General features: G+C 36.8%; 1 protein-coding gene across 1 annotated transcript in view; it reads right to left on the bottom strand.

The window, feature by feature from the left end:
- Positions 1–1,265: 1,265 nt before the first annotated feature.
- UBL3 (ubiquitin like 3) overlaps positions 1,266–27,992 on the bottom strand; it is a 70,257-nt gene continuing 43,530 nt past the window's right edge. The window contains exons 2-5 of the mRNA XM_037129582.2: positions 13,865–13,973; positions 10,394–10,480; positions 4,446–4,523; positions 1,266–4,150 (exon numbers count right to left, since the gene is read on the bottom strand). Of these exons, the coding sequence (XP_036985477.1) occupies positions 4,098–4,150; positions 4,446–4,523; positions 10,394–10,480; positions 13,865–13,973 (327 nt within the window). The 3' untranslated portion in view covers positions 1,266–4,097. The remainder of the gene's footprint in view (positions 4,151–4,445; positions 4,524–10,393; positions 10,481–13,864; positions 13,974–27,992) is intronic.

Below are 27,992 nucleotides of genomic sequence, written 5' to 3'. Positions count from 1 at the left end.
GAAAGAATGAACTTGGGAAAAGCAATCCCCAGGGTAGATTTTCATCAGATTTTCATCAGTGTGTTATCACAAAGACCTAGGAGGTCACAACTCTTTCCTCTGCAAGGTCCTAACATTTCTACTGGAATCACTCATTCTGAGTGCAAATTAACCCAAGTGCAGGAGTCCCATTACTTCTGTTAACTATGGGATGGCACAGTCAGCAAGTCAAGGGTCAATGGTTCTCAGCACATGAAACACCTCATCATTACAAACACCTGTCTCAAGGCTTTGCTCAAGTAATTCAGAAATGGATGCCTGAATCGGAGGAAACACACAGTAGAATGCCATGATATTTTTGTCTGTTATCCACCACATTTCAGGTATGTCTCACCCACATCAGCACTCAGGCCTGCGAAGAAGCTCCACGTGGGTTCTTCCTGCCCTAGTGCCCTTCCCACCCTGATCAGACCTCTTTTGAACAATGCATGTGCATATCTTTCTATCCCATCTCCAATGCTGACAGTTACATTCTCATGTTAACATGTCCAATTCTTTGTGGTCCAAGCTCTATAACCTGGTGCCTATAGGCTATATCTGAAATTGTCTCAGTGGTGAATTGTTGATTTACTATGTCTACTCTGTATTTCTCTAAAGTTGTCATTTTGGAAAAAATGCAGAATATAAAAAATATAAAAGGACACTTTGAGATCAATGTCAAAGACCACAAAATAACTTTACTTAGAATTAGATGCTTCTAACTTAATTTTGTCCATGAACTCTTTTAGAAACCACCTCCCTCCTACCATGTCTGTAAAAGAGCTTCATATATGGTACAACCTTCTGAAGAAAGGGCACCAAGTGGTTGGCGGGGGATAAGTGGAGGAAGGTCACAGCCAGTTTTCTACTGCCCACGTCACCTCGGCTGGAAAAGTGGGCATGGATAATGGGCAGCAGTCTACACTGGTGTTCCACCATCATTCTAGGTTTTATATTCTTCTCTCAAGCCCTCCTCTAACCCAATCACTAACAAGCAACAGTACAATGGAAACGTTGGTGGAAAAACTGAAGACATGCCTGTGAGTCACCATTAAGGATGGAATGGAAGCACACTAAGTTTTGGTTGGTCCCTTCTCTTTCCAGAATAATAAAGGCTGGCACACACAGTACTGATTTTACTAAAGAATGTAATAAAACAAATTAAAAAAAAGAGAAACAGTAGAGAGGTAAAGAATAGGAAAAATACACCAAAATTATAATTAGAAATCATTTTTTAAAAAGGGAAGTCTTCTACAACAGATGAAGAAAGTTTTAATTTCTTTTCACATTAAATATTGTTTACCACAATTAGCTAACAGAAATTGCTGTAACAAAGGGTCAAGATAACATAAAACTAAGAATAAATGTTATGAGAAAACCTCATTTAATGTGAATGACAATATGAGATACTGTATTTTTCACGACAGGATAAGATACAAATTACCTAGAAGAAAAAACAAATAGCTCAGGTCAAGGAGACATGCTGAGAATTTAACAGAGAAGGAAAGTTTTGTTTTGTGCAGAACACTTAAAGTCTAGGATAATTTAGGTAAAAGAGGTGCATTAGATACCAAGCACTGGGCAGAATCAGAGGCCCAATGTCAGGCTTTATTTATGATACTGGGGCTATGCAGCTTCCACCTTTTGGTAAATAAACTGTCATTTCAGCAGAGAGGCCTTCTGTGGCAACCTTGGCTACATATTTGGCAACCTAGGTTGCATATTTCAGCCATCAGGCAGTCCAAAGAACTATTTTAAAGAAATAACTGAGTATTTTCACACATAACTATTAAGGCATCTAGATTTTTGGTGTTTTCAGTGTATCATTTTACTATTATTTTTTATTCTGCACATTAATAATATTAAATACTAAGTGACATAATTCTTTCTCTACTAATAAACAAGTTTATCCATTTTGCAAACTCTAAACTGAGGTCTGGTGAAAGGGAAATGCATAACATGGAAAAACAGAAAAATATTTTGAAAACCAGTAGAGAATATTTTTAACTATCATAGAAATTCAATCATAATTACCTGATAGTCTTTAACTATGGAAAAACATAGGAGTAAGTAAAATTAAAATAGGTATTAAAAATAATTACCAGTAGTTTGTTTTACAAAAGAAGGACAGAGCTATAAATGACTTAATTGCCCAATTAAGCAACTACCAGATTCTTTAGTCAACAATAACAGAACTCACATTAGAGCTAGTCAACAAAGCATATAAATACTTAACACCTCTTGAATATAACATTTTAGTGATAACGGAGACTATATAACTCTACCCATTGTTTTGACTGCACAAATTAACCAGGTTAAATATCAAAGACACCCTGTAAATAATTCCCAAAACTAACAAGAGAATATTAATTAAATGAATTTTCAGAGATTAAGAAATAAAAGTAGAAAACAACTGTAAAATGAGACAGTGCTTAATTAATGACCTAATCAAGGCCTTTAATATGAACAGAATGCACTACAATATATTTTTAGTTTACAGAGAAAAAAATCTATAAGTACAGGTTGCAGAAAGAAAATGTTTAGTGCTATTTACATTCATTTTTAAAACTCTGCTCTATACAAATTTAATTCTGTCAGTATGAACAATATTTTTGTAGATCTACTACATATAAAGCCTTTTCATCAATGCAATAACAATGAATAAAATGACCTGATTACCTTTAAACAGAGCTGACCATCTGAATCCTTTTACATATAATGTTTGTAAGGACTGTGGACACTTAGTCAGAACATGTCAGCCTGCAACTTCATTTTTATAAAGGCTAAAGTTATTTATATGGAATATTGTTCTATATACTACACGCCAATCTATATTTAAGTTCTATAGTTAGGTATTTTATAAGTTCTTTATTAAATATATTCTACACATATTTGTACTTTCATCCAGGAAGAATTTCTTCCTAGTGAAAAAATATAAAATCTTTTATATTTTTACAGGTTTAGATGAAACTAGCTCATGCTTTAGTACTGTGCAAATTGTTTTTAGCATATCAATTTTTTAAATTATTGATTTAAAACAAAGAGTTGATTTTAATTGCAAGCACTAATACCAAATGCAAACTATATAAAGAAATAAGTCAGTTATTATGGAGAATTTTTTAATTTTAAGAATTCATCTGAACTCTCTAATGAGTAAGGGTGACACTGGACACACTTACAGATGAGCAAGAATTATAAAAAAAAGTCAATCTACTGATATTCAAATACATAAAATTGAACAGTAAATGAGGTTTTCTAATATTTCTGCCCAATGATGAAAGTCTATGAGTGATTGGAACTTACTGCCCACCCCCCCCACACACATTAAGGCTAGGAAACACACTCATCCCTTTTGTGCTGTGTGAACAAGCACTCAGTTACTTATGACTGAAGAGTGCATGCGTTAAAGGAAAACAATTTGCTCATCGGCTCTCCACTGAGTGCTTCAAACAACAGGCACATTTGTTTCTTCTCTGGTGCAGTGAAGACCGTCACACTCAGATTAGGATTTGTGCCAGTGCAGCCACCATGGAGACTTGGGTAGAATCCCCCCAATACTTTGGTTTCTTTTCCATCTTTTCCCTCTCCATTTGGCCCAGTTATTAACTTCATTAATTGCTGAGTGTTTTCCAGTGTGGAATTGTGCATGAGTATTTCTAGGTAGCATAAACTACGCTATAAATTCTGCTGATGAAAAACAACGTCAAACTTTTTTAGTGCAGACTGTATTTGGAACACTTGATTTGTTAGTTGTGGTGATAAAATTTTTGTGGCAGCTAAATTGTTTCAGCTATGAAAGGTGATTTGTTAACATTTCCCCTGGAGACTGACTGCATTCAAAACCCAGTATTTTAAAATTGCTCAACATAAACAAAAATACTAGTAATAAAAATCATACTGAAAATGTTCTTGTTTTTTTTTTTGACTTTCATGAGAGAAGATGACAGTGTTCATGTGAGCATTCAGTTCCATGGCTTTACAGGCAGACTTTCTAAGGGTTTCTGAAGCAATGTTGGGTCTAGCTTCTGTCCCAGCAGCATGAAAGACAAGGACATCACATTACACTTAGCAGACAGTGTTTACAGGATTACACAACAATTACTCTCTCCAGTCTTCTCACGATTCCTCTGACCTAGAGAAAATGAAGAAAAGCCTTGTTTATAAAAATGCTCCAGTTGGAGGTGGGGTGAAGGGGAGCACCCAAGCTTATTAACAGATAGGTTTTTATTTTAATATTTACTTTTTTTCAATTAAAAAACTATAATAAGTGCTTTTAATTTTAGTCTGTTTCCAAAGTGTCTTATTTGCTTGGTAAGTTCTATTCATAAACGATGAAAACTCCCTTTCCCTAAGAATTGCCGTCCAAGAAAAACAGCCATATTTGAATGCTTATCTTAAGAGATGCCCTGCCCTAGGGCCTGGCTTACCTTGCGAGTTTGGCTCCGGCAATGTCTCTCTGGCCACCAAATGCATCACTGTTGTTTTACCAAAAGGAAGTTTTAATGCTGTATGAAAAGTAGAACACAATTTGTTACATATATGTCAAGCTTTTGAAATCGCTAACCAGAACTGAATCCATTTAAAAAATTGATTGCTTTTGGTATGACTTCCTCAATAGCGTGAACTGCTTCCTGGATAGAGCCTCTCTTAAAAAATGAAATTAGGTCAATATTATCAGAAACAATTTTTACAATTCAGAAAGTTAGCTATGGCATTATCTTGACACACACCATACTGTTGAAGGAAGAGGACAAGGGAAATATATAATTAATTAATACTGGAAATAACCCTATAGAAGAGAAAAGAGAAGGAATTTAAAAGATTGTCTCAGGAGGATGGTGACTTGGTGATCTGGAGTTACGCTACATAGACGGTGCACCAACCACAAAAATGATATTTCATGGACAAGCTAAATTGGTATCCAAAAGCAAGGCTCCTCACTTTAGGTACAAGATGGCAGAGTAGGAAGGTCCTGAGTTCACCTCCTCTCACTGACACCAAAACTACAAATACATATAGAACAATTATCTCTAAGAATGACCTGAAGAACTGGTTTTCTACAATTATGGATGTAAAGAAAAAGCCACACTGACATAGGTAGCAGAGGCAGAGCCTTAGTCTAGTCAGGACCCACTCCACCCACCACTTCCTGTGCAGTGACCCACAAGTGGGAGGGATGTCACAACTGCAGAAGAGTGATGGGCCTGGAGGACCTGCACCAGTAAGAGGTGCCCCCATAACATATGGCTTTGAAAACCAGCAGGGCTTATGCCTTGGAAAGCCAAAGAGCTATAAAAACAACAGTGCAGAGGTAGCAATCTGAAAAATACCTGGTCATTTGTGAAGGTGGGCAGGGATCTACTGAAAATTTGAATCTTCACAATCAGAAGTACTGGTGGGTGCCATCCCCCCCCATTTTTACTCTCCTTCTACCTAGCTGGTTTGATGTTGGCAGGTACCATTTCTGACACCCTCCTCTAACCTTGCTAACTAACAGTGTTCATCCCACTCTGGTGTTTCTCTGAAGACCCCCCAGATGCCTACAACTAAAAGGGCCCCTGCCCTGCCACACCACAGCAGTGGGCAGACTCAGTAAACACCAGCACACTGCAGTGTGTCTGCAATAGGTGAGGCTAGGCTTTGCGCCAAAGAGCTACCCTGCACACCAGCATGCCCCAACAGTGGTGGCCAGGGACCAGCCTCACCTGCCAGCATGTCCTTAGTAGTTGTGACCCAACCACAAGCAGAGGCCACAGTAGTCCACACAGGGAACACCCCTGGACACAACTTGCTATGGTGACAAGGGGAGATTCCACCCATGGGCCCCACAGGACACTGTCTCAATAAGGCCACTTTCTCAATCAGGACACTTTCCCAATAAGGCCACTTTTCCAAGAGCAGGATATGCAGCTTATCTACTTCATATACGGAAAAGGACAAAATGAAGAGAATATATTCCAAACAAAAGAAAAACAGAAAGATAACTAAACAAAATGGAGGTAATCTAGATAAGGAGTTCAAAGTAACAGTCATAAAGATGTTCATCACACTCTGCAGGCAAGTGGAGAACTTCAACAAAGAGATAAAAAGTATAAAAAGAACCTATCAGAACTGACAAATATAACAAATAAAATAAAAAATACACAAAGAGGGGATGAACAGCAAATTCAATAATACAGAAGAATGGGTCAATGACCAGAAAGACAGGACAGTGGAAATCATCCGAATGGAAGATCAAAAAGGAAAAAAAATGAGAAAGAATGAGGACAGCATAAGGGAGCTCTGGGACAACACCAAGCATATTAACATTTGCACCGTAGGGGTTTCAGAAGAAGAAGAGAGAGAGAAAGGGACAGAAAACCTATTTGCAGAAACAATGACTGAAAACTTCCCTAACGGGGTAAAAGAAATAGACATTCAAGACCAGAAAGCAGAGTTCCAGGAAGCAGATTGTCCAAACAAGATGAACCCAAAGAGACCCACACCAAGACACAACATAATTAAAAGGTTAAATTTTAAATATAAACAGAGATTGTTAAAAGCTGCAAGAGAAAAACAGTTACCTACAAGGGAGCTCTCAAAAGATAGTCAGCTGATTTTTCAACAGAAAACTTACCGGCCAGAACAGAGTTCTGATATATTCAATGTGACGAAAGGAGAAAACCTACAACCAAGAATACTCTACTAGGCAAGGTTATCATTCAGAATTGAAGGAGAGTTTCTCAGAGAAGCAAAAGCTAATGGAATTTATCACCAGTAAAATGGTATTACAAGAAATATTAAAGGAAATTCCTTAAGCTGAAAAGGCCAAACTAGAAGTAAGAAAATAAGAAACTAGAAATGTGAAAGGAAAGAAAATCTCATTAGTAAAGGCAACCATATAATAAAAGCAAGTATGAAACAATTCAAATGGCAATAAGTACATACCTATCAACAATACTTTAAGTGTAAATAGACTAAGTGCTCCATTCAAAGAACATGATGTAGCTGAATGGATAAGAAAACACACACACATATGCTGCCTACAGATCTAAGGACACAAGTGGATGGTACTGAAAGGGTATAGAAAACATATTCCATGCCAACAGAAATGAAAAAAAGCTAGAGTAGCTTTACTTACACCAAATAGACCTTAAACCAACACTGTAATAAAACACAAGACTATGACACAATAATAAAGAGATCACTCCAACTAGAGGGTGTAACAATTTTAAGCATCTATGCACCTAACACAGGAGCACCTAAATATATACAGCAAATATTAACAGACATAAAGGGAGAGACTGACAGTAATATAATAATAGTAGGAGGTTGGAGCACCCAGTTTAATGAATGGCTAGATTATCCAGACAAAATCAACAAGGAAACATTGGCCTTAAGTGACACATTAGACTAGATGGACTTAATAGATACCTATGTAATGTTCCATCCCCCAAAAGTAGAATACACATTCTTTTTAAGTGTACCTGAACATTCTCCAGGATAGATCACATGTTAGCCCACAAAACAAATCAAAAAATTTAAAAACACTGAGATCATATCAAGCACCTTTTCTGACCAAAAGGTCATTTTTTCTGACCAAAATGATACAAAAATAAAATTATAAGAGGAAAACTGAAAACAATACATGTGGAGGCTAAACAACATGCTACCAAAAAACCAATGGATCAATGAAGAAATCCAAGAGGAAATCAAAAAATACTTGAGACAAATTAAAATGGAAATGTTACAAAATCTATGGGATGCAGCAAAAGCCATTCTAAGGGGGAAGTCTGTAGCAATATAGGCCTACCTCAAGAAACACGGAGAGTCTCAATCTAATTTTATAACTAAAGAAAGTAGAAAATGAAGCAACAAAGCCTAAAGTTAGAGGAAGCAAGGAATTCATAAAGACCAGGGCAGAAGTAAATGAAATTAAAGCTGGAGACCTTATTCTCTCTGATTTCAAACTGTACTCCACAGCTACAGTAAATCTAAACATTATGGTACTGGTACAGAAACAGTACCACCGGTCAATGGAACAGAATAAAAAGTCTGGAAATAAATTCACACTTACATAATCAATTAAAAAAGGAGGCAAGAATATACAATAGGGAAAAGTCTTCAATAAATGATGCTGGGAAAACTGGATAGTTACACGCAAAAACAAAAATTAAACTGGACTACTTTGTTGCAAAATATACAAAAATGAGTGCAAAATAGACTTTAAGACTTGGTTCAACACTGGAAACCACAGAAGTCCTGCATGAAAACACAGGCAGTGAAGTCTTTGACATCGGCCTTAGGAATGTGTGTTTGGATGTGTCTCTTTGGGCACAGGTAACAAAATAAAAAATAAATAAATGGGACTACATTAAACATACTATAAGTATTAAACATACTTTGCACAGCAAAAGGAACCATCAACAAAATGAAAATGCAACCTACTGAATGGGAGAAGATATCTTCAAATAATATAACTGAGAATGGATTAATATCTAAAATATATCAAACAACATAAAAACCCAAATAATCCAATTAAAAAATGGGCAGAAAACCTAAACAGACAGTTTTCCAAAAAGACATACAGATGGTGAACGGATGGTTCTTTTACCGAACAGAATGGTAAAAGATGCTCAACATTACTAATAATCAGGGAAATGCAAGTAAAAACCACAATGTGGTATCACCTCACACCTGCCAGAATGGCTACCATCAAAAAGACAAGAAACAAGTGTTGGCGAGGACGTAGGTAAAGGGAACCCTCATGCACTGTTGGTGAGACTGTAAGTTGGTACAGCCACTGTGGAAAACAGTATGGAGGTTTAATAAAATTAAAAACAGAACTACTAGCCAATTCAGCAATTTCATTTCTGGGTGTTTTTCCAAAGAAAATGAAAACAGTAATTTGAAAACATACATGCACACCTATGTTCACTGAAGAAGTATTTACAATAAATGCGATATAGAAGCAACTGAGGTGTCCATCCACAGATGAATGGACAAAGATGTGGTACATGTATACAGTGTAATATACTCGGCCATAGCAAAGGATGACATCTTGCCATTTACTACAACATGGATGACGTAGAGGGAATTATTATGCTCAGTGAAATAAGTCAGAGTAAGACAAATACTGTATCATTTCACTTGTATGTGGAATGCCTCTGACATCCAGCTGTTGGTCCTACCCCTAACTCACAGGGTTACAGAGTAAGTCACAAGCCTAAGCTTTCTCTGCACACTAGCCCTTTGAAAATTTGAACATAGTTGCTATGAGCCTGTGTGTTGTCTCCTTCTTTATCCACATTCAGGAACAAAGAACTTGGTTATGTGTGAAATTATATCCTGAAAAGTTCTACCCACAACATTGTTATGATCATCACTTGCACTTATCTACCCCAGCCCTGATCACACAGTATTTTAACAGTGGATTTTGTCTGTTTCCATGTGATACTAGAGCACCTTGTAGGAGGAGATCCCATCTTGTCAATCCTGTATCTCCAATTGTTTAGCACAGTGTTGGCTCAGAAGGAATTGGTATATGCTGATGAATGAATGAATGAATGAATGAATGAATGAATGAAAATATTGTACCTTTAAGGAAATCAAACATTTCAAGATGGGTTTAGAGAGAAAAGCCAGACTATATTTAAATGAAGATATTAAAGTACAACATCATTCATTTGCCCACAAATTTCCAACTATCAAAATACTTTTGAAATCAAACCAACCTTCCCAATGGTAGAAAACGTACCATAAGGGGGCACTGCTGAGCTATGTTTCTGCAAACACAGGTACAAAGCAGTGAGAGCTAAGTGTTTACTATGTGCCAAGCACTGTTCTAACCGCCTTGAGTGCATAAACTGCTTTAACCCTCCCCACCTTGGAGGCACGCACAATGGCTATGCCGCGTTACTATGAGGAAACTCGGACACAAAGCAGTTAGCCACTTGCCCAAGTTACACAGCCAGTGAGCCAGGATGCAACTTGCACAGTCAGTCTGGCTGTAAAATCTCTCAGTCACTATAGGAGAGTGTCTCTTTAATGTTACTCTTTATTCTGCATGAATGGCCATTACATCAGTTAAAGTCAAACTGAAAACATTCCATCATCATTATATTTGAAAACCAATTTCCATACACCTTCCCTAGTTTGTGTATCTTGCTTCTTTAACTTTAAATATTACATATAAATTACATTCTCCAGAAGTAAAAGTACATATCCACTTTTTACTTTGGGAGAACTATTTTGAGTTCTCCCCAAAATAGGCAGAACTCATACTGAGTTTGAGGTTATAATTTTTTAGTAAAGTGAGACATTAGCATTAAATAAACAAAATGGCTAAGGTGCCGTGAGACAGACATAAAATCCCATTACAAAGATAACTAGTTACCTCCTAATGTGACATTTCCATGTAGAAATCGTCCTTGATAAATAAGTCGTAGAATATTTGGGCTGCTGACCTGCTCTTCTTCCCAGTCTGAAAAGAACCAGTGAACATGTTAGGTGTGTTTCAAGACAAAATTAAGGTATTATTACTGCATTGTTCTTAACTTCTGGTCCAAATCAGATAAAGCACATCAAAGAAGACACTTGGAGCTTCCACTTCAGTGCACCAGGCACCCCCCATGCTATCACTGCAGCCTCGGTTCTTGCTAGCTCTTCTCCTTAAAAATAAGAGCTGCAGAAAGACTGGTATTTGCTTTTTAAGAATACTTAATGTACCAAAATGGAGTCCTGAAGTTTGAAAATTAAATCATGAGGTGTGAAAAATCGAATCCTAGGTAGAGAAATGTCATCTGAAAATTAATTTTAATTACCAGTAATTAACAGAGAATATTATAATACTCTAATATTTGTACCGGTTAAATATGTTTGAGGCTAGAAACAATATGTTTAACAAAGATTTTTTAAATAATTAACTTTGATATAGAGAATAACAAAAAAATTATACCGCAAAACTGTGAAAACAATTTTTTAAGAGAACAAAAAATATTTACTTTTAGACAATAATGACTTATTACTTTATTGTCTTTTTGAAGTCATTTGGTAAATATTACAGAAAATACAACTTTAATTCACTTTACCCAAAATATTTAGAAGCTAGCAAAAAACACTATGGAATCTAGCAAAATGCACAAAGAAAATCAAAAGACAAACTGCTGGGCATAAAGAGAAATGACTAATTATTTCACAAGAAAAAATAGTCTAAAAACCTTAAAGTCTTTTGTGAGCTGCAGAAACCTGAAGCCACCTATTTCATGATCTAGGACGGAGTCCTGACTTCTGCGCGCACCCCCGGTTTACCCTGCTAGCTCCCCTGCCCTCCCAGAGGATCTGCAACCTGGAGGCCTGGAGAGGAAGGACGCCTCAGGGAGCAGTGTCGGCCGCCAGGAACATGCACTCAGTGGACTACACCGTGGCCTCTGAGCCAGTAACAGCTACACGTGTCACCAGTCCACCCGTCAGCAACATCCCACTGAGCTGTGGAGGGTTATACTGAGGAAAACCAGTTCCTCCACAATTATACTGTGCAAAGTATCCTCTTTGACTGATTTAGTATTTACTACACTGTTATTATCAGCACCAGTAAATATTTACATTTGCTGGCCTTTGGTGCACTATATCATACAGTGTGGAACTAAATTTCTAACTTAAGTATTCTATGTAAAATAAAAATTAAATGACATAGTCTTATTCCCTGCATTGTCTAAAATTGCTGAGTACAACTGGCAAACTGAGGAAAGGCTGGGTTCAAACACTTTTTTTGTGGAAATAAGTACCACAGGATTAACACAATCAATTTCCTGTGCTAGCAGCTGGTTCACTCAATTGGGAAATTATAGCAAAGACCTGCACTTGAGCCTTACCTTTGTTTACCACTACTCAGGATATTCTAAGGAATTAAAAAACTAATTTTAATATCCAAGGCACACAATTGTTAAGGTAAAAATATTTCTTTTACCTCAAGTCATAATGTTGTCTCCACAAATAAATTTTTGAGGATTACTCAATTTTTGTCTTATATAATCTTTTCTGTAATACCCATAGATGTCAAAAGCTATCTTTACCCTCCCTTCCATCTAAAAATCACAAAAGTAATGTTATGTCATACTTAGTTAAAACATCAGTGTTTGATTTTTAAAATGCTTTTCATACTGACAGCCCTCTTTCCTTCTTGGCTATAAAGACATTCCAATATTCCAAGAGCCCCTAGTTTAGCCCATTTTAGCTTTTCTGAAATTTCTTCTTACCTGTAATCTTTACCTTCAGTAGCTTTCTCATTTAGGACAAACACTGATTTGTCCCTCAGTTATCAGTATGAAGAGAAGATCTAGTTATCTGAAAGTAACTAGATCTAAAGTATCTAGACACTTTAAAAAGTATCTAAATCTAAAGTATCTACATACTTTAAAAAGTATCTAAATCGGTGTTTCTTAAATTCAGATCTATGAATACCAAAAACATACTCCTAGGGTCTGAAAGTCTCTTTTAAGAGTTTTTAAATTGTGTTTCATTTTAATGATAATCTGGAAGAGATTATCTAATTTAAATAATTCCTCTTATAACCAAGTACAGACTTGGGGTTTTAATGCCCCTGTATGCATTTGAAGTTTATGACTAAACTGGCACCAAGCAGGACTTCTTGGTGGACTTAATACATAAATAATTCTTTCCTGCTAAGTGAGGGCTGAATGACAATTTGGCACTCAGTGCGGATGACTGTATGAGGACCCAGTCACCACAGATGGTGACTGGATCCTCGTACAGCAAGCAGGAGCACACGCCTGCCAACTCAACAGTGCCATATTTATGGTCCAAGCCATAAGTTGGTCTTAGGAAAAATATACCTTCCAGCACATTAACATTGTTAGTTTAAATATTATTGGTTTTAGAGTTATGTGGGCATTTTCCTTGTATATCTTTTTAGTTTTATGGTTGCATATGAGTTAATAAGGATAAAGAGTTTTAACTGGGTTTGATATTTTTATCTTTAAAAATAAACATTGTGCTAAAATAACTTAAGTCAGTACTAGGGAATCTACAAGAATTTTCTTCCTCTGACAGTTCCATATATTATTTAAGGTAAAGAGATACTAAGGTACATTTGATCTAATTTATACATTTTTTATACATTGTGTTCTTTGTTGAAATACGTCTTGCCCCTTAAAAGTCCAAATTGCTCTGTCTAGTAAAATTAAGTGAAATCAGCTCAGTCTTGTCACTATGGCACAGGAAAGGGTCAAGGTGAAGTGGGGAAAGTCAAAGGAAGAGCATGCACTGAAAGCTCACTTTAGGATGACAAGACTGAGTCTTCCCACACAGAAAGGAGCAGAGGAAGGGAGGAAGGACACCCACTCACTCACCAGTTTGGTGTCATGGACACTGGATTAAAAATGCAAAGACAAATGGGTTTTATATCTTCTTGACTTTAGTAGTTTAGAGAACACATGAAGTAGAACTTAATTTTAAATAGCTTATGTACAGGACAGACCAAACAATATAATTTGTTAAAGGTAGTTTACTTTTTTTTGTGTCTTGGTATTAACAGGTTTACTAATTGAAAGTGTGTATATGTTAGCTGTATTGTGTTTTACTTTTTAAAAATAATTTTCATTTACATCAAGCAGTTCTGCGTCAAAAACAGGGACTTAGCATAGTGGCTCCTTTACTGTTTCTCAGTGAGGTTGTTGAAGAGCAAAACAGGGAAGGTCATACAATGGTCCCCTAAACGTTGAGCCTTATGCTCTCCATTAATTATTTTTTATATATTATATTTAAAACCTTTTCAAAATGTTTATGGAACAAGGTAAAGGTAGGAAGAATTAACATTACTCATTCTCAAGAGAAAAACATGACTCACCCATTGGCCAATTGTCATACACATGCTTTGCAATGTCAGAAGCAGAATCATTAGGAGAAAACAGGAACTCTTTTGTCTTCCCGCTTACCAAGATAAGGCGCAAATTGATCTGAAAGAAGACAGTGATGCTTTTAATATAAACCTGCAACTTTTTAAAGTAAAATATGACTCAATTTTTCATTTCAATCACATTCTAAATTATTACTGATACCATTTCCTCATTTTTATTTACTTAAACTATATAAAACCATTTTATAAAAGATTTTATTTATTTTTAGAGAGAGGGAAGGGAGTGAGAGAGAAACATGCATCAGTTACCTCTCACACACACCCTGACCAGGGATTGAACCAGCAACCCAGGCATGTGACCTGACTGTGAATCCAACCAGCGACTTTTGCTTTGTGGGATGATGCCCCACCAACTGAGCCACATTGGTGAGGGCTGTAAAATTTTTTTAGAGAATGGGAATTTGATATATGGTATTATTTCTAACATTTAATATATATGAGGAAAGAGCAGATAGATAAGCCATAATAAATGAACAATGGAAAACCAAAATCCATCATTTCTTTAAAATTTACTCCAATAAAGTTCAGAATTGGACTTTTACAGGTTATCACTATTACTTCAGAAGGCATATTTTCCATTGCAAAACTAACAAAAATGGTGACTCTGCAGATTACTTCACTCAACATAAAAAATGTTAGATGTTAATCTACTTCTTTGAAAAAATAAAGAGAAAATAAATTACATAAAACTTTTATTCTATTCAATTATTTAAACAAATTAACCAGAAGCTATAATTTTAGAGAACTTTATTGTGGTTAATAGAGGAAAATCAATGACAGCAGTTACTTTAATCCCAAATGCATGATTATGGATTTTCCTGGGAGAGGGCAGAGGATTCCCAGTGAAAAATCTAAGATAGACAATAGAATTAAATTTTTTTAGATCCACTGGATTTACATTTCTCACTAAATAAGTATTTGTTTATATGCCATTCTTAACCCATTTTCCAAAATGTTCACTTTTTAATTTCTATTTGTATGCATATTTAACTTGATAGTATTTTTTTAAATCACAACATCCATACACCTCTCTATAAGTCACAGAAACAGAAGCATGGCCTCCTATACTTCTGGGCCTTTGTTAAGACAGCAAAGAAGACCTTCCTAAACACTGAGTCTGGTCCAGAGCTGAGCTCTGGGACTAAGCCCTGCTTCTTTATATAGAAAGAACAGAGATTGTCACTGTGCCAGTTCAAATTGTACCAGGTCCCAGGTTACCCAATCTCTCATCTTCAATGGCCAATATTTTTTCTTATAAAAAAATACCAGAAAATCTGTAAGATGGCAAAGGTTAAAATGATAAATTGGTGCCTGATGCAGCACCACCAAGACACTGATCTACCTGCTACCACCATGGCCCGTGCCTCTCTCCCAGCGCCTCACCACTCTGAAGATGAGTTGAAGGTTATAAAATATCTCACCCAGAAAAATGCTACGTGAAGACAATTCTATATTCAATGGGGAGCAACTGGATTCCATATCAGATAGAGAACTGAATTCCATAACAGAAAATGTATTCTAGGTATTTCCTATTTTAAAACTGGTATACATCACTCACCAATAAATTGGTAATTCACATCTAAAGAAGTTGTTTATTTAGGTGTCCAGAATATTGGAAACTTTAGGCTCTAAATGTCTTTGACACAGGTTAAAAATACTTTAAAAAAAGTTTACACCTGGCTGGCATAGCTCAGTGGATTGAGCACAGGCCTACGAACCAGAGGATCACAGTTCGATTCCCAGACAGGGCACATGCCTGGGTTGCAGGCCAGTTCCCTGCAGGCCAATTCCCAGCAGGGGACGCCCAAAAAAGGCAACCATACATTGATGTTTCTCTCCCTCTCCCCTTCCCCTCTAAAGATAAGTAAATAAATAAAATCTTTAAAAAAAAAGTTTACAGGTAGGTAGAAACTTTTCAGTTTGACAGAGACCCTTCCAATCTCTACTTACTTACACTGCTCTGCTTCAAATATTTATGATACCTGCCTGGCCCCCAAAACATTTGAGTTTTGTAAGCCATGAAAGTGCTTTGGGGGCTACAAAATGAGAACAAAAAAACAGGGTAAGATTTTAAAATCTACTTACAGGAAGCCAAGCCCCATCACCTCTGTGGATGGGGAAGGAGGGAAATGTGACAATGCCCATAAATACATGAATCCAAGCATTTACCAAATCTTACAGTTAAAATTACCTAAAACTAACTATAACAGATAAAGACTGCTTCAGGAAAGAAGTTTATGTCCAAAATTTAAAATAACAACAGGAAACACAAAAAATTAAGTTAAGAAACACGTTGCCTGAAACACTTCCAGTGCCTGTAACGGTGTCTGGAATATTGTAGGTGTTTTATCAATATTTACCAACTAATATTTTAGTTTTTTCGTTTCAAGAGACAAGTGGAAATGTAAACTGAAAAGATAAGCACTAAGATTAAAATCTAGGGTTCAGCACTCTGGGCATTTTCTCAAATGGCAAGTGCATTATGTAGAATGGACATAGATACTAGTAATTTTTTGGTAGTGATATAGAGATGAAGATATAGTTCCAAATATGAGCTAGTTCCCTTTAAAAGATTATGCACTAATTATTTAAATATTTATTAATGAAAGTCCTTTTTACTTCTTCGAAGTGAAGCTAAGTCAACCTATAAAATACTTTAAAATAACCTGTGAGGTAGTGGGAGGTGCAATACATTGACAATGAGTTAAAAACAAGACTCCTATTTACAGCTAAAAGATGATACACTACATATACACACTTGTCTAATAAATAAAACTAGTAAGTAAGACTCTGGATGACTTTTTGAGATACAGCTTCTACTATGCAATAAAATTCTCAAGGATGGCATTTTGATCATCCAAATGAATTACATATTTTATAATTACTTTTGAGACAAACAAATCAAATCAAACAAAACAAATCAAAACAAACAAATCAAAACTAATACCATAAACTATGGTATTAATGAGGCAGAACTACCATGATCCTATAGAGCACAGGGGGCAAATACAAGGCCCACAGGCCGAACTGGCCCTCCACCTTGTTTTATCCGACCCAGCACCTTGTTTCTACCCAGTAGCGGCACCAAGCTCTAGCTTAATTGTTAAGAAGTAATTACATTTGTACAGTCCTAACATTACATTCAGTCCTTTGAAGGCAACCATGAGGCTGATGTGGCCCCTGGTGAAAATGAGTTTGACACACCTGTGGTAAAGCCAATGAAAACAACAAGAATTCTTCAATGCATGCAATTTCAAGTTTAAAAAAAATGTTTTCAGTCAAATCGATTATACCAGTTTGCAGAAATCTCATCTAGAACTTAATTCAACAACAACTGCTTTCAGTTTGTCAGGATTAAAAAAAAATTAGAGAAAGGAGAGAGAAGGAATGAAAGATAGAGTTAACTGGAATGGTCTTTGGATATAAAACAGACATTATGGAGGTGGAGCAGAAAGGACTGTTTTCTACCAAGAAACAGATCAATGTGTAGATAAGAAATCCGCAACTTCTCTGAGAGTCTCTGAAGAAGAACATGATTACTAGGGTACTCTACCTCACCTGAGGGGAAAGCACCTTTGCCTTTGTGGTGCTGATTCAGTCTTTTTTGTTAAAGGGCAAGCAACAGGCCCAGTGGAAAAGATGTAAGACTTTCTTTGAAAATCCCTTTTTAAAAGCTCTCGATTTATCTCAAGGGGATTATAGTGTGTAGGAAAAAAAAAGCCAACCCCAAAAGGTTACATACTGTATGATTCCATACACATAATTTTTGAAATGACAAAATTATGAACTGGAGAAAAAAATCATGGTGGCTAAGTGTGAGAAAGAGGCACTGGTGGCTGTGTTTACAAAAGGGAAGCTCAAAGGATCCTTGTGCTGGAACTAAGTGGTCGTGTGAATCTGCACATATAAAACTGCAGAGAACTAAATACACACACAGACATGACAACTAGAGAAATCTGAATAAAGTCTGTGGATTTTATCAGCATTAATTTCCTGCTGAGATATTGTACCACAGTTCTATTAAGATGTTACCATTAAGAAAAACTGGGTGATGGGTATATGGGATTTCTCTGTACAACTTCCTACAAAGGCATGTGAATCTATACTTATCTAAAAATACAGAGAATTTTTTTTTAAGTAAGCACTCAAGTTGCTAAAAATTTATATGGTATCATATGTCTGTCTTTACTTCTCTTAATTTGCATAGAGATAGTATGCAAATAAGAGAAGTAAAATAAATAGTTCTTTGTTTAGTTCTGAGAGGCTCTGAAGAAAATAGTTCTTTTTAAAAAATAATATAGTATAAAAATAGCTACTTAATCTTGAAAAAAGATAAAAACCTACCAGTGACTTCTTTTGAGGCAATGTATGAATCTGAAAATAGATTAGCATAATTTTTCTTTTAAAATTTATTTTTTTTAATTTTTAGAAAGAGGGGAAGGGAGAGAGAAGAAGAGAAACATCTATGTGAGAGAAACATCAACTGTCTGCCTCTGTATGTGCCCCACCTGGAGGCCAATCCAGGCACATGTGCCCTGACCAGAAACTGAACTGGTGACCCTTCAGTTTGTAGAATGACACAGAACAGACTGAGTCACACTAGCTGGGGCAAGCATATTTTCTATTCTTTCAGAGTTGTGGATTTGTAACTGACATATTTTGAATTTTTGTTAAAGAAAAATGGAATAAGGGCAACAAGAAATGTGTTCGTTTTTCTACATAGGACTGATATAAAACAAATTATCCAAGCAACTGCAGTGCTAAAATATGGTAATCATGTTTCATAAACTTTCTTTTAGGTATCCATTTATTTCAACATTTTCTGAAGCAGACACTATACTTGGTGCTTGGATTACAAAAGATTTAATAAGAAATCCCTGAGGATTTCATAACCTTGAAACTATGAGAGAGACATACAAACATAAGTATGGCAGAGAAGCATAGCTAAGGCATAAAACTTTAAGTGCCCAATAAATATTTGCTGAATAAATTTTAAAGGTAACAGAAGGAAAGCCTGCGAGCCTGAGAATCCAGAGTGGGGTGTGTGTGGTCATATGAATAAAGAAGAAAAATGCGAACAGTCTGACGTTTGTCGTGTGGCTTACTGTATTTCAGGCACTGCACTTAACTCACCATTCCACCTAGCCAGGCTCTGAAGGAGGTATTACTACCCCCGCCCCCATTTTAGAGTTGCAGGAATGAGTTTAGACGTTAGTAAAGAGGAAAGCTGAGTGAGATTTGAACCCAGGTGTGCTAATAACACATACCTGCTGCTTACCCCTTGGCTAGAGTGAACCAGATGGCCCCAGCAAATCCCTCACCATCATCTTCCACTGTTATTCTCCATCATCATCTCAACCACTCCTGCCCTCACTCTGTTCCAATCACAGGTGTTTTCTTTCAGTTCGTCAAGGCCTTTACACAGGTTATTCCTTCTACTTGTAATGCTTGGTGCCCTACACTCTCCACCCCAATATATACACACTCTGGCTGGTATGTTTGAGAGATGGCATCAATAATACCTTCTAAGCCCAATCCTGAATAAATAACGAAACTAATTTTTTTTTAAATTCATAGGACAAGAATTTCAAAATAAAATTAGAGAAGCCCAGAAAGCATTCCTATTCCCCACTGGGAGCAGCAGTCCTATTTGTGAGGAAGTTGTTATAAGGCATCCATGACAACAGATTTTAACCTTTAAGAAAACACATGTGAATTCTTGTCTATGAATTTACTTGTAGTACAGAGTCATAAACTGAAGTACACTGAGGTCTGCTGCATGAATTAAAACTATGGAATATTTTTCTACATTCCTCTTAGCACTTAGTATGATATCAATTTCCATATATATAAAATATTAAATCTATTTTTCCATTACCATTAATCCTCTTAAATCCCACTGCTCCCACCAATCACCACACAGTGTCCATGTCCGTGAGTCCTTTTTCCTTTTTCCTCAATCCCTCCACCCCTAGCTGTCATTCTGCTTTCATCTATGAGTCTGTTTCCATCTTCCTAATTAGTTCACTTTGATCATTAGATTCCATATATAAGTGAAATCTTATGCTTTTGTCTTTCTCTGACTGGCTTATATCACTAAGCATAATGTTCTCCAGGTCCATCCATACTGTTGCAAAGGGTAAAATTTTGTTCCTTTTTATGGCTGAGTAGTATTCCATTGTGTAAATGTCCCATAGTTGTTTTACCTACTCATCTACACTAATAGACACTTGGGATGCTTCCATATCTTGGTAATTGTAAATAATGAAATAACACTGCAAAGAACACGGGGACGCTAACATTCTTTTCAATTAGTGTTTTGGATGTGGGGAAATGGAGACAACTGTATTCGAACGTTAATAAAAATGATTAAAAAAATACAAATTAGTGTTCTGGGTTCCTTCGAGTATATTCCCAGAAGTGGGACCCTGGGTCAAAAGATAGATCCATTTTTAGCTTTTTGAGGTATTTCCAGACTGCTTTCCACAGTGGCTGCACCAGTGTGCATTCCCAACAACAGTGCAAAAGGGTTCCCCTTTCTCCACATCTTTCCCAGAATTTATTTCTTAATTTATTGATGACAGACATTCTGACAGGTGTGAGATGGTATCTCACTGTGGTTTTAATTTGCATTCCTCTGATTAGTGATGTTGAGACCTTTTCATATGTCTGCTGGCCATCTGCATGTCCTCTTTGGAGAAGTGTCTATTCAGATCCTTCGTCCATTTTTAAATTGGGTTGTTCATTTTTTTGGGGGGGGGGTTGAGTTTTGTAACTTCTTTATAAATTCTGGACATTTAACCTCTTATCTAATGTATTGGCAAATCTGTTCACCCATTATGTGGGTTGTCTTTTTATTTTGTTGATGATTTCCTTTGCTGTGCAGAAACTTTTTAGTTTGATGTAGTCCGATCACTTTATTTTTTCTTTTGTTTCCCTTGCCTGGGGAGATAGGTCCAACAAAAAATTGCTACAAGCAATAACCGAGATTTTGCTGCTTATGTTTTCTATGGTTTCAGGTCTAACATTTAAGTTTTTAATGTATTTTGAATTTATTCTTGTGTGTGTCCAATTTCCCCAACACCATTAATTGAATAAATTATCTTTAGCTCATTGTATGAGCTTGCTTCTTCTGTCAAATATGAATCGACTATAAAGTTATGGGTTTCCTTCTGGGCTATTTTGTTCCCTTATCTATGTGTCTGTTTTTATGCCAGTACCATGACTCTTTTGATTACTCTGAACTTACAGTATAGTTTCATATTAGGAAGGTGATTCCTCTAACTTTGTTCTTCTTTCTCAGGATCACTGTTGCTATGCGGGGCCTTTTGGAGTTCCATATACAATTCTGAAATATTTATTCTATTTCTGTGAATTACACCATTAGGATCTTAATAGGAATTGTGCTGAACCTATAGATTGCTTTGTATACTATGGATATTTTAATGATGTCAAGTCTTCCTATCCATGAACATGCTATGTGCTTCCAATTATTTTTATCTTCTTCAGCTTCTTTCTTCAGTGTCTTATAATGTTTTGTGTACAAGTCTTACATCCTTGGTTGGGTTTATTTCTAGATATTTTATTCTTTTTGAAAAAATTGTGAATGGGGCTGTTTTCTTTATTCCCTTTCTCTTAGTTCACTAGCAGCATATAAAAATGCAACTGATTGAAGAGAACATACTGATTTTTTCCTTTTCCTCTAGATAAATAATAATAAATAAAAAATGTGTTTTTGGATATTAATTTTGCATCCTGCTACTTTGCTGAATTCATTTAAAATATTGTCTTTATATGTAAAACCTCAGTAGGATTTTTTGTTTTTACTTATTTATTTTTAAACAAGACATATGCTATTTTATTTCCTGTAAGGTACATAAAATATCCAATGGCACTATAAGTAAATGTGGTTTTTTTTGACATTTTGAATTGTTTTTATTGTTACTATATTACAGTTGTCCCAGTGTTTCCCCCTTTGCCCTCCTCCACCCCACCCAGGCCCCATTCCCACAGTTAATCTCCACACCACTGTCTGTGTCCACGAGTCATTCATGCATGTTCTTTGACTAGTCCCTTCATCTTCTTTCCACCCTTATCCCTCTCCCCTCTGGTCACTGTCAGTCTGTTAAATGTTTCTATGCCTGTGGTTCTATTTTGCTCATTAGTTTATTTTGTTCATTAGATTCCTCCTATAGATGAGATCATATGGTATTTGTTTTTCACTGACTGACTGACTTAACTTAGCATAATATTGTCGAGTTCCATTCATGCTGTCACAAAAGATAGAAGTTCCTTCTTTCTTTCTGCAGCAAAGTACACCACTGCATAAATATACTACAGTTTTTTGATTTACTCGTTTACCAATGGGTACTTAGGCTGCTTCCGGCACTTAGCTATTGTAAATAGCATGGCTATGGATGTAGGGATGCTTAAGTTCTTTTGAATTGGTATTTTGGGATTAGGGCATACTGCTAGCAGTGGAATTGCTGGGTAAGTTGTGACACCATAAAAGTCCTAGAGGAAAACATATGTAACAGGGTGCAGCCAAGAGGGGGGCCCCAAAAAAGGATTTGGAATGAGCTCCAGAGTGTCCAGAAAATATTATAAAGACAAATAAGATGTCCTCACCCCTTAACCCCCACCCCCACCACAAATGGAGCAGCGCCATTTAGAGTTGTTTTGCGTAGCAACAGTTTTGCAGATAACCTCTAGAATGGTCATTTAACATATCTATAACCTTTAACTGGTTTCATAGATATAAATATAAATATAAATCTACCTATAGATATAAATATAAATAGACATAGATATAAATAGCTGTGTCCATGCTCTGAAACAGGGAGATGGAAGTGACTTCCACCCAAGATGTAATTGGGAGGCAACACCCCCTGGTTACAGCGCTTGCACAAGAGCTTGGAGATGATTGGCTCCACACCACGGGCCACACCTGCCCAGACTCATTATGGCAGCCCAGTAAAGCTGGGATGATACGGGAGTCCTGACAGGTGTAGCCAGTTGTGGGAGGAGTCAGAAATGGGGCTGCAGAGGAAGATTGACTGGGGTATTTAAAGGCAGATGCGGCAGCCATTGATGGGAGAACCACGCACCTTCAGCCAGAATGGGGACTCCCGCAGCCAGTTGAAGAAAGCACACGCTTTTGGCGGAGTGCAGACCCCTGTAGCTTTGGTAGAAGAGGCTCACATGGCTTTGGGGTGCTCCCTTTGGCCGTGTGGCCTGAGAAGCAGAGGACACTTTGCCTGGAAAATGGGTACAAAGAACTCTTGCCAGCAGAGCATGAGAAGGTGCCATGTGGCTTTGGAGTAATTAGTGATCCTGCCTAGACAGTGACACAGCTGACAGTGCCAGCAGCCTGAAACACAGACGTGTGCATCTTTTCCTGAGTTACGGTATCCCAAATTAGGGCAGGGGAGAAGGAAGGGCTGTGGGTGTCTGTGGTTATCCTAAAGGACTTTGATATATTAATGGGGACATTGGGTCACTACTTGAAGTCTGTGTATAGCTTTAAATAAACCTCTTCTTTCCTTTTCACAAATCTCTGGCATTGAGAGATGTCTTTCCTCTGGCAGCAGACAGACGAGCCCAGTAGGTATTAGTCTACCATCCTTGGGAAGGGCCCCTGTTCTGTAACAGTTTTTGGCATCCCTGCGTGAGCCAAATATTGCCCCCTGCTGGACATCTGTAACACATAGGCAGTAAAATTTCAGCTACCCATGTGGCAACATTTTTGCCAATATATCTCCTAAGGCACTGGAAACAAAGGAGAAAATAAAAAAATGAGATTACATAAAATTAAAAAGCTTCTGCACAGCTAAAAAAACCATCATCAAAATGAAAAGGAAACCGACTGTATGGGGCAACATGTTTATCAGTGATACATTAGACAAGGGTTTGTTCTCCAAAATACATAAGAAATTCATATGACTCCACACCAGGAAGACAAACAATCCAATTAAAAAAATGGGCAAAGGACCTGCATAGACACTTCTCCAAGGAGCACATACAAAGGGCCCAGAGACATATGAAAGGATACTCAGCATCACTAGCCATCCCAGAGATACAAATGAAAACCACGTTAGATATCACCTCACATGGGTCAGAACAGCCATCCATACACAAATCAACAAACAAGTACTGGAGAGGTTGCAGAGAAAAGGGAACCCTGGTGCAGTGTTGGTGGGAATGCAGACTGGTCCAGCTACTGTGAAAAACACTACAGAACTTCCTCAAAAAATTAAAAATGAATTCCTTATTTTTAATTGTAGAAACACTTACCTACCCTGGAAGATAGGAGGTCAGAGAGTTTCTAGCTTATTTTCCCGGGAGAAACTTTTACAATAAATATCTCATTTTACTAGAAATATGAATTTCCAGTACATGAAACTCATTCTAAAATGTAGGTGAAGCACTATATTCCAAAGCAATAGTAATGCTTTTTAAATTATGTAAACTGTGAACTATTTATTCATTAAATTATGTTTTAAGCAATGAACATGGAAATGAAGCTGCTGGGCTATAAAAATGAATTAACAGTCAATTACCCTTCTTGCTCTCTAAGTAGACTGATTTTTGTTTTACCTCATCAGTCAAGAAACAAACACTGGGTTCTTATAAATACAATTGGAGTGAAATAACGTAGCTCAAAACTTACACGGCACTTAGTGCCTGGCACACAGTCAGTGCCTAATGAGCTATTATCACAAACTGTCATTATCATGATCCTACCCATCATTAGTATAGCACATCACATAATATTAACTATATAATGCTCTTTAAATAATTTGTAATGCACATTTACTTTACAATAAGTTTGGAAAACTCTGATAAAATTATAATCCCATGAGAAGACTGCACAATATATATATTTTCAAATTCCAAATCTTGTACACTGAGAAAACACATTGGTTCTGAAATTAAATTATGGTTCTGTATGACATTAAAACCCAACTATACAATAGCCCGGTAAAATTTTAACACAGGTTTTAATTTGAACTAGTTGCTTTAACCAGATTTCAGTTCACAATAGTAGCAGTCTAATTTCTTATATGTACTATCATTCAAATAGCAAATTCAAATGAAACCAAAGCACTTCCTCTGGGACACCAGATTTGTATCTAGGGAAACTTTTGTTTTAAGGAGGATTTTTAAGTTTTATGACTCAATTAAGAACACAAGTTCAGGCCCTGGCTCGGTAGCAATGTTGGTTACAGTGTTGCCCTGATAATGCCAAGGTTGTAGGTTCAATCCCTGGCCAGGGCATATAAAAGAATCAACCAATGAATGCACAAATAACAGGACACATTGATGTTTCTCTCTCTTTCTAAAAGTCAACTTAAAAAAATTAAGTTCATTACAATTATTTCTGTCATGAAGAATTTACAATATTAAATTATAGATAGGAGACAAGAAACTGGCAAAGGCAAAAAACACTGGAGGAAAGAGAAAAAAGCTTTTTCTATATTCATAATATATTTTCATGTATTTCAGGAAGATGACAAATTTTCTCTGTCCATCTCCTATTAGTGGAAATATGATGGTGTGAGTTTTTTTGCTAAGGAAATTAATATTTATTGAATATCAACTATGTACCAGAAGATTTGCTTACCTATATTATTTCATATAGTACTTTGTTTTTTTCTCTAATCACCTAGTTACTCCAATAAATCCAAGTAGGAGGACACAGGATGAAACTTTTTGATGTCAGTACTTTTCTTATTTGTTCTGGTTTTGCCAATATTTGAGGCTTCCACCACATTACTTTTGCTGTGTTCATTCTCAGATTCCTTCCTTCCTATTTCTTCTACACTATTATCTAATTCTCAGAACTACTTTAAATCCCATGCCTATTACAATAGTCCTCATCATTCAACTTTTAACACAGTAAGCAGTCTCAGTTTGTAGGCAGAGAGGGATGGACGAGGAAAAGCCCTGAGAGGCTAGGCAGTTACTAGGGGCGAAGCAGAACAGAAACCCATTTTTTGTCTCTTAGGTCAGGGTCTGCTCCAACATACCCCAATGTCTCTCAATCTCCCTCCAGATCTTTCTAAACATTGGATTCTTGTCTTATTCAAATAGACACTTGAGAAGGGCTTGTTTCTCTTAGGATTCATGAAACATACTAACATAAAAAGTTAGTATGTTCATCTGCAACAGACCGTACTAACTAAAAAGTAATCCTGCCTTTTTCTCTGAGTGATGGAACTTCTAGAGAATATCAGTAAATGTTAAGAGAAAAAGTCCTTATTTATTATGAAATAAATTTGGAGTTGTTGTTGAATGAACGCAGATTTTCAGTTTTATAAAACAAAAAGATTTCTAGAAGTAGATGGTGGTGATAGTGATACAGGGTGCAGCCAGGGGGGGCCCCAAAAAAGATTTGGAATAGTGTCCAGAATTCAAAGTGTATAGGAATATTGGAGAGGCATATAAGATGTCCTCATCGCCCCCCCCGCCCCCCCCGCCAGGGGGAAGGGACAATGGAGAAGGGCCATTGAGAGCTGTTTTGCATAGCAACAGTTTTGCAGCTAACCTCTGGAATGATTATTTAACATATCTATAACCTTTAACTGGTTTCATAGATATGTTAAATAGCCGTGGCCATGCTTTGAGCCAGGGAGAAGGGAGTGGCTTCTACCCAGGATGTAACTGGAGGCTGGTCCCCTGAGTTATAGTGCCTGCGCGAGAGCTTGGAATTGATTGGCTCCACACCATGGGGCCACACCTGCCCAGACTAATGATGGCAACCCAGTAAACTTGCAATATTATGGGAGCCCTGTAATGTGGTTTTTTTCTCCCTCTCTATAAAATCAATAAATTTAAAAAAAACTAAGATAAAAATTCCCTATAAGCCAGTGCCTACTGAAGCTACACTACTGAACTGTATTCTTAAAGGATTACTAAGTGATCATAAGTGTATGATCACTTAATAAAAAAATTAAATCGATTCTTTTCATTTCTCATCTTCATTACTTTCTCCACAACATTTGATACGTTTAAGTCCTTCTTTCTAGAAACTCTTTCCTCATTAGGTTTCTATAATTCCATAAATGTGTTTTCTGGAACACTAACCTCCATTAAGTATTCTGGGGGAGAAGAGGGCTCAGCAACTGAATAAATCTGCAAAACATTACTTCCTGTATCAGCCTCTTAGAGATTTGCCATGTGTGTTAAACATATTAAAAACGCAGATAATTCTTGCAGTAAACATATTCACTTAACAGAGTTGTAGAGTTTAACCAAAGAACCAATTTTCTTTCCTATATTCCATCTTAACCACACCACCAATACAGTGTTTGGTAAAACATACTGTGGGAAATAGTAAACCTTCTTCTTTAATCCTCTCTTTTAGTTGTTTCCCCACACCCTCTCCTGGACTCCAATTATGGCCTCCGAAGAGTCTCTCATCAATCTTTTCTTTCCCTAATACTCTATCCTTGAGAGAGCCTGTCCTCACCCAAGACTTCAACTTATGTGACCTTGCTGGAATATTCCCAAACTCATTCTCCATGGAACAACACTTTCATTCTTCCAAACGCCAGCTGACCATTTCTAACTGGATAGCCTGTCCTCTCCTCAAAATTGTTATGGTTAAATTCGAACCTATCCCTTCCTAAGTAACAGGTAACCCCTCTGACTTATTATTTCTGCCGAATTCTCCTGGTTTCCCACTCACTCAGGCTTGGAAGCTCAGAGTCATCATTTATTCTGCTCTTTTTTCTCATCTTCCCTTCATCAGTTACTAAACTTTTAAAACTTCTCTCTGCTGCCCCTCTCACTCCTAATCCAACCACTCAGTGTCACTACAAATTTTTGAATGGTTTAGAATTCTGCCAGTGTGCCACAGGTAGCTAACAGTACTTTCTGTGAAGTACAGTTAACTATCATACAGTAGGTACTATCTCCATGTTGTTGATGGCAAACTGGGGCACAGAGGTCAAGTAACTTCTGAAGATCATGTAGTTTATACTCCAAACTTCTCAGTCCAATCCAACCACTAACATTTCCCTACCCAAATTTCTACTCCAGCTAAATTGATATATTC

The sequence above is a fragment of the Artibeus jamaicensis genome, unplaced genomic scaffold (assembly GCF_021234435.1).
Source record: "Artibeus jamaicensis isolate MK-2021 breed Jamaican fruit bat unplaced genomic scaffold, CSHL_Jam_final contig_793, whole genome shotgun sequence".
Lineage (NCBI taxonomy): Eukaryota > Metazoa > Chordata > Mammalia > Chiroptera > Phyllostomidae > Artibeus > Artibeus jamaicensis.
The sequence above is the reverse complement of the archived record's forward strand: the minus strand, read 5'-3'. Positions and strand labels throughout refer to the sequence as shown.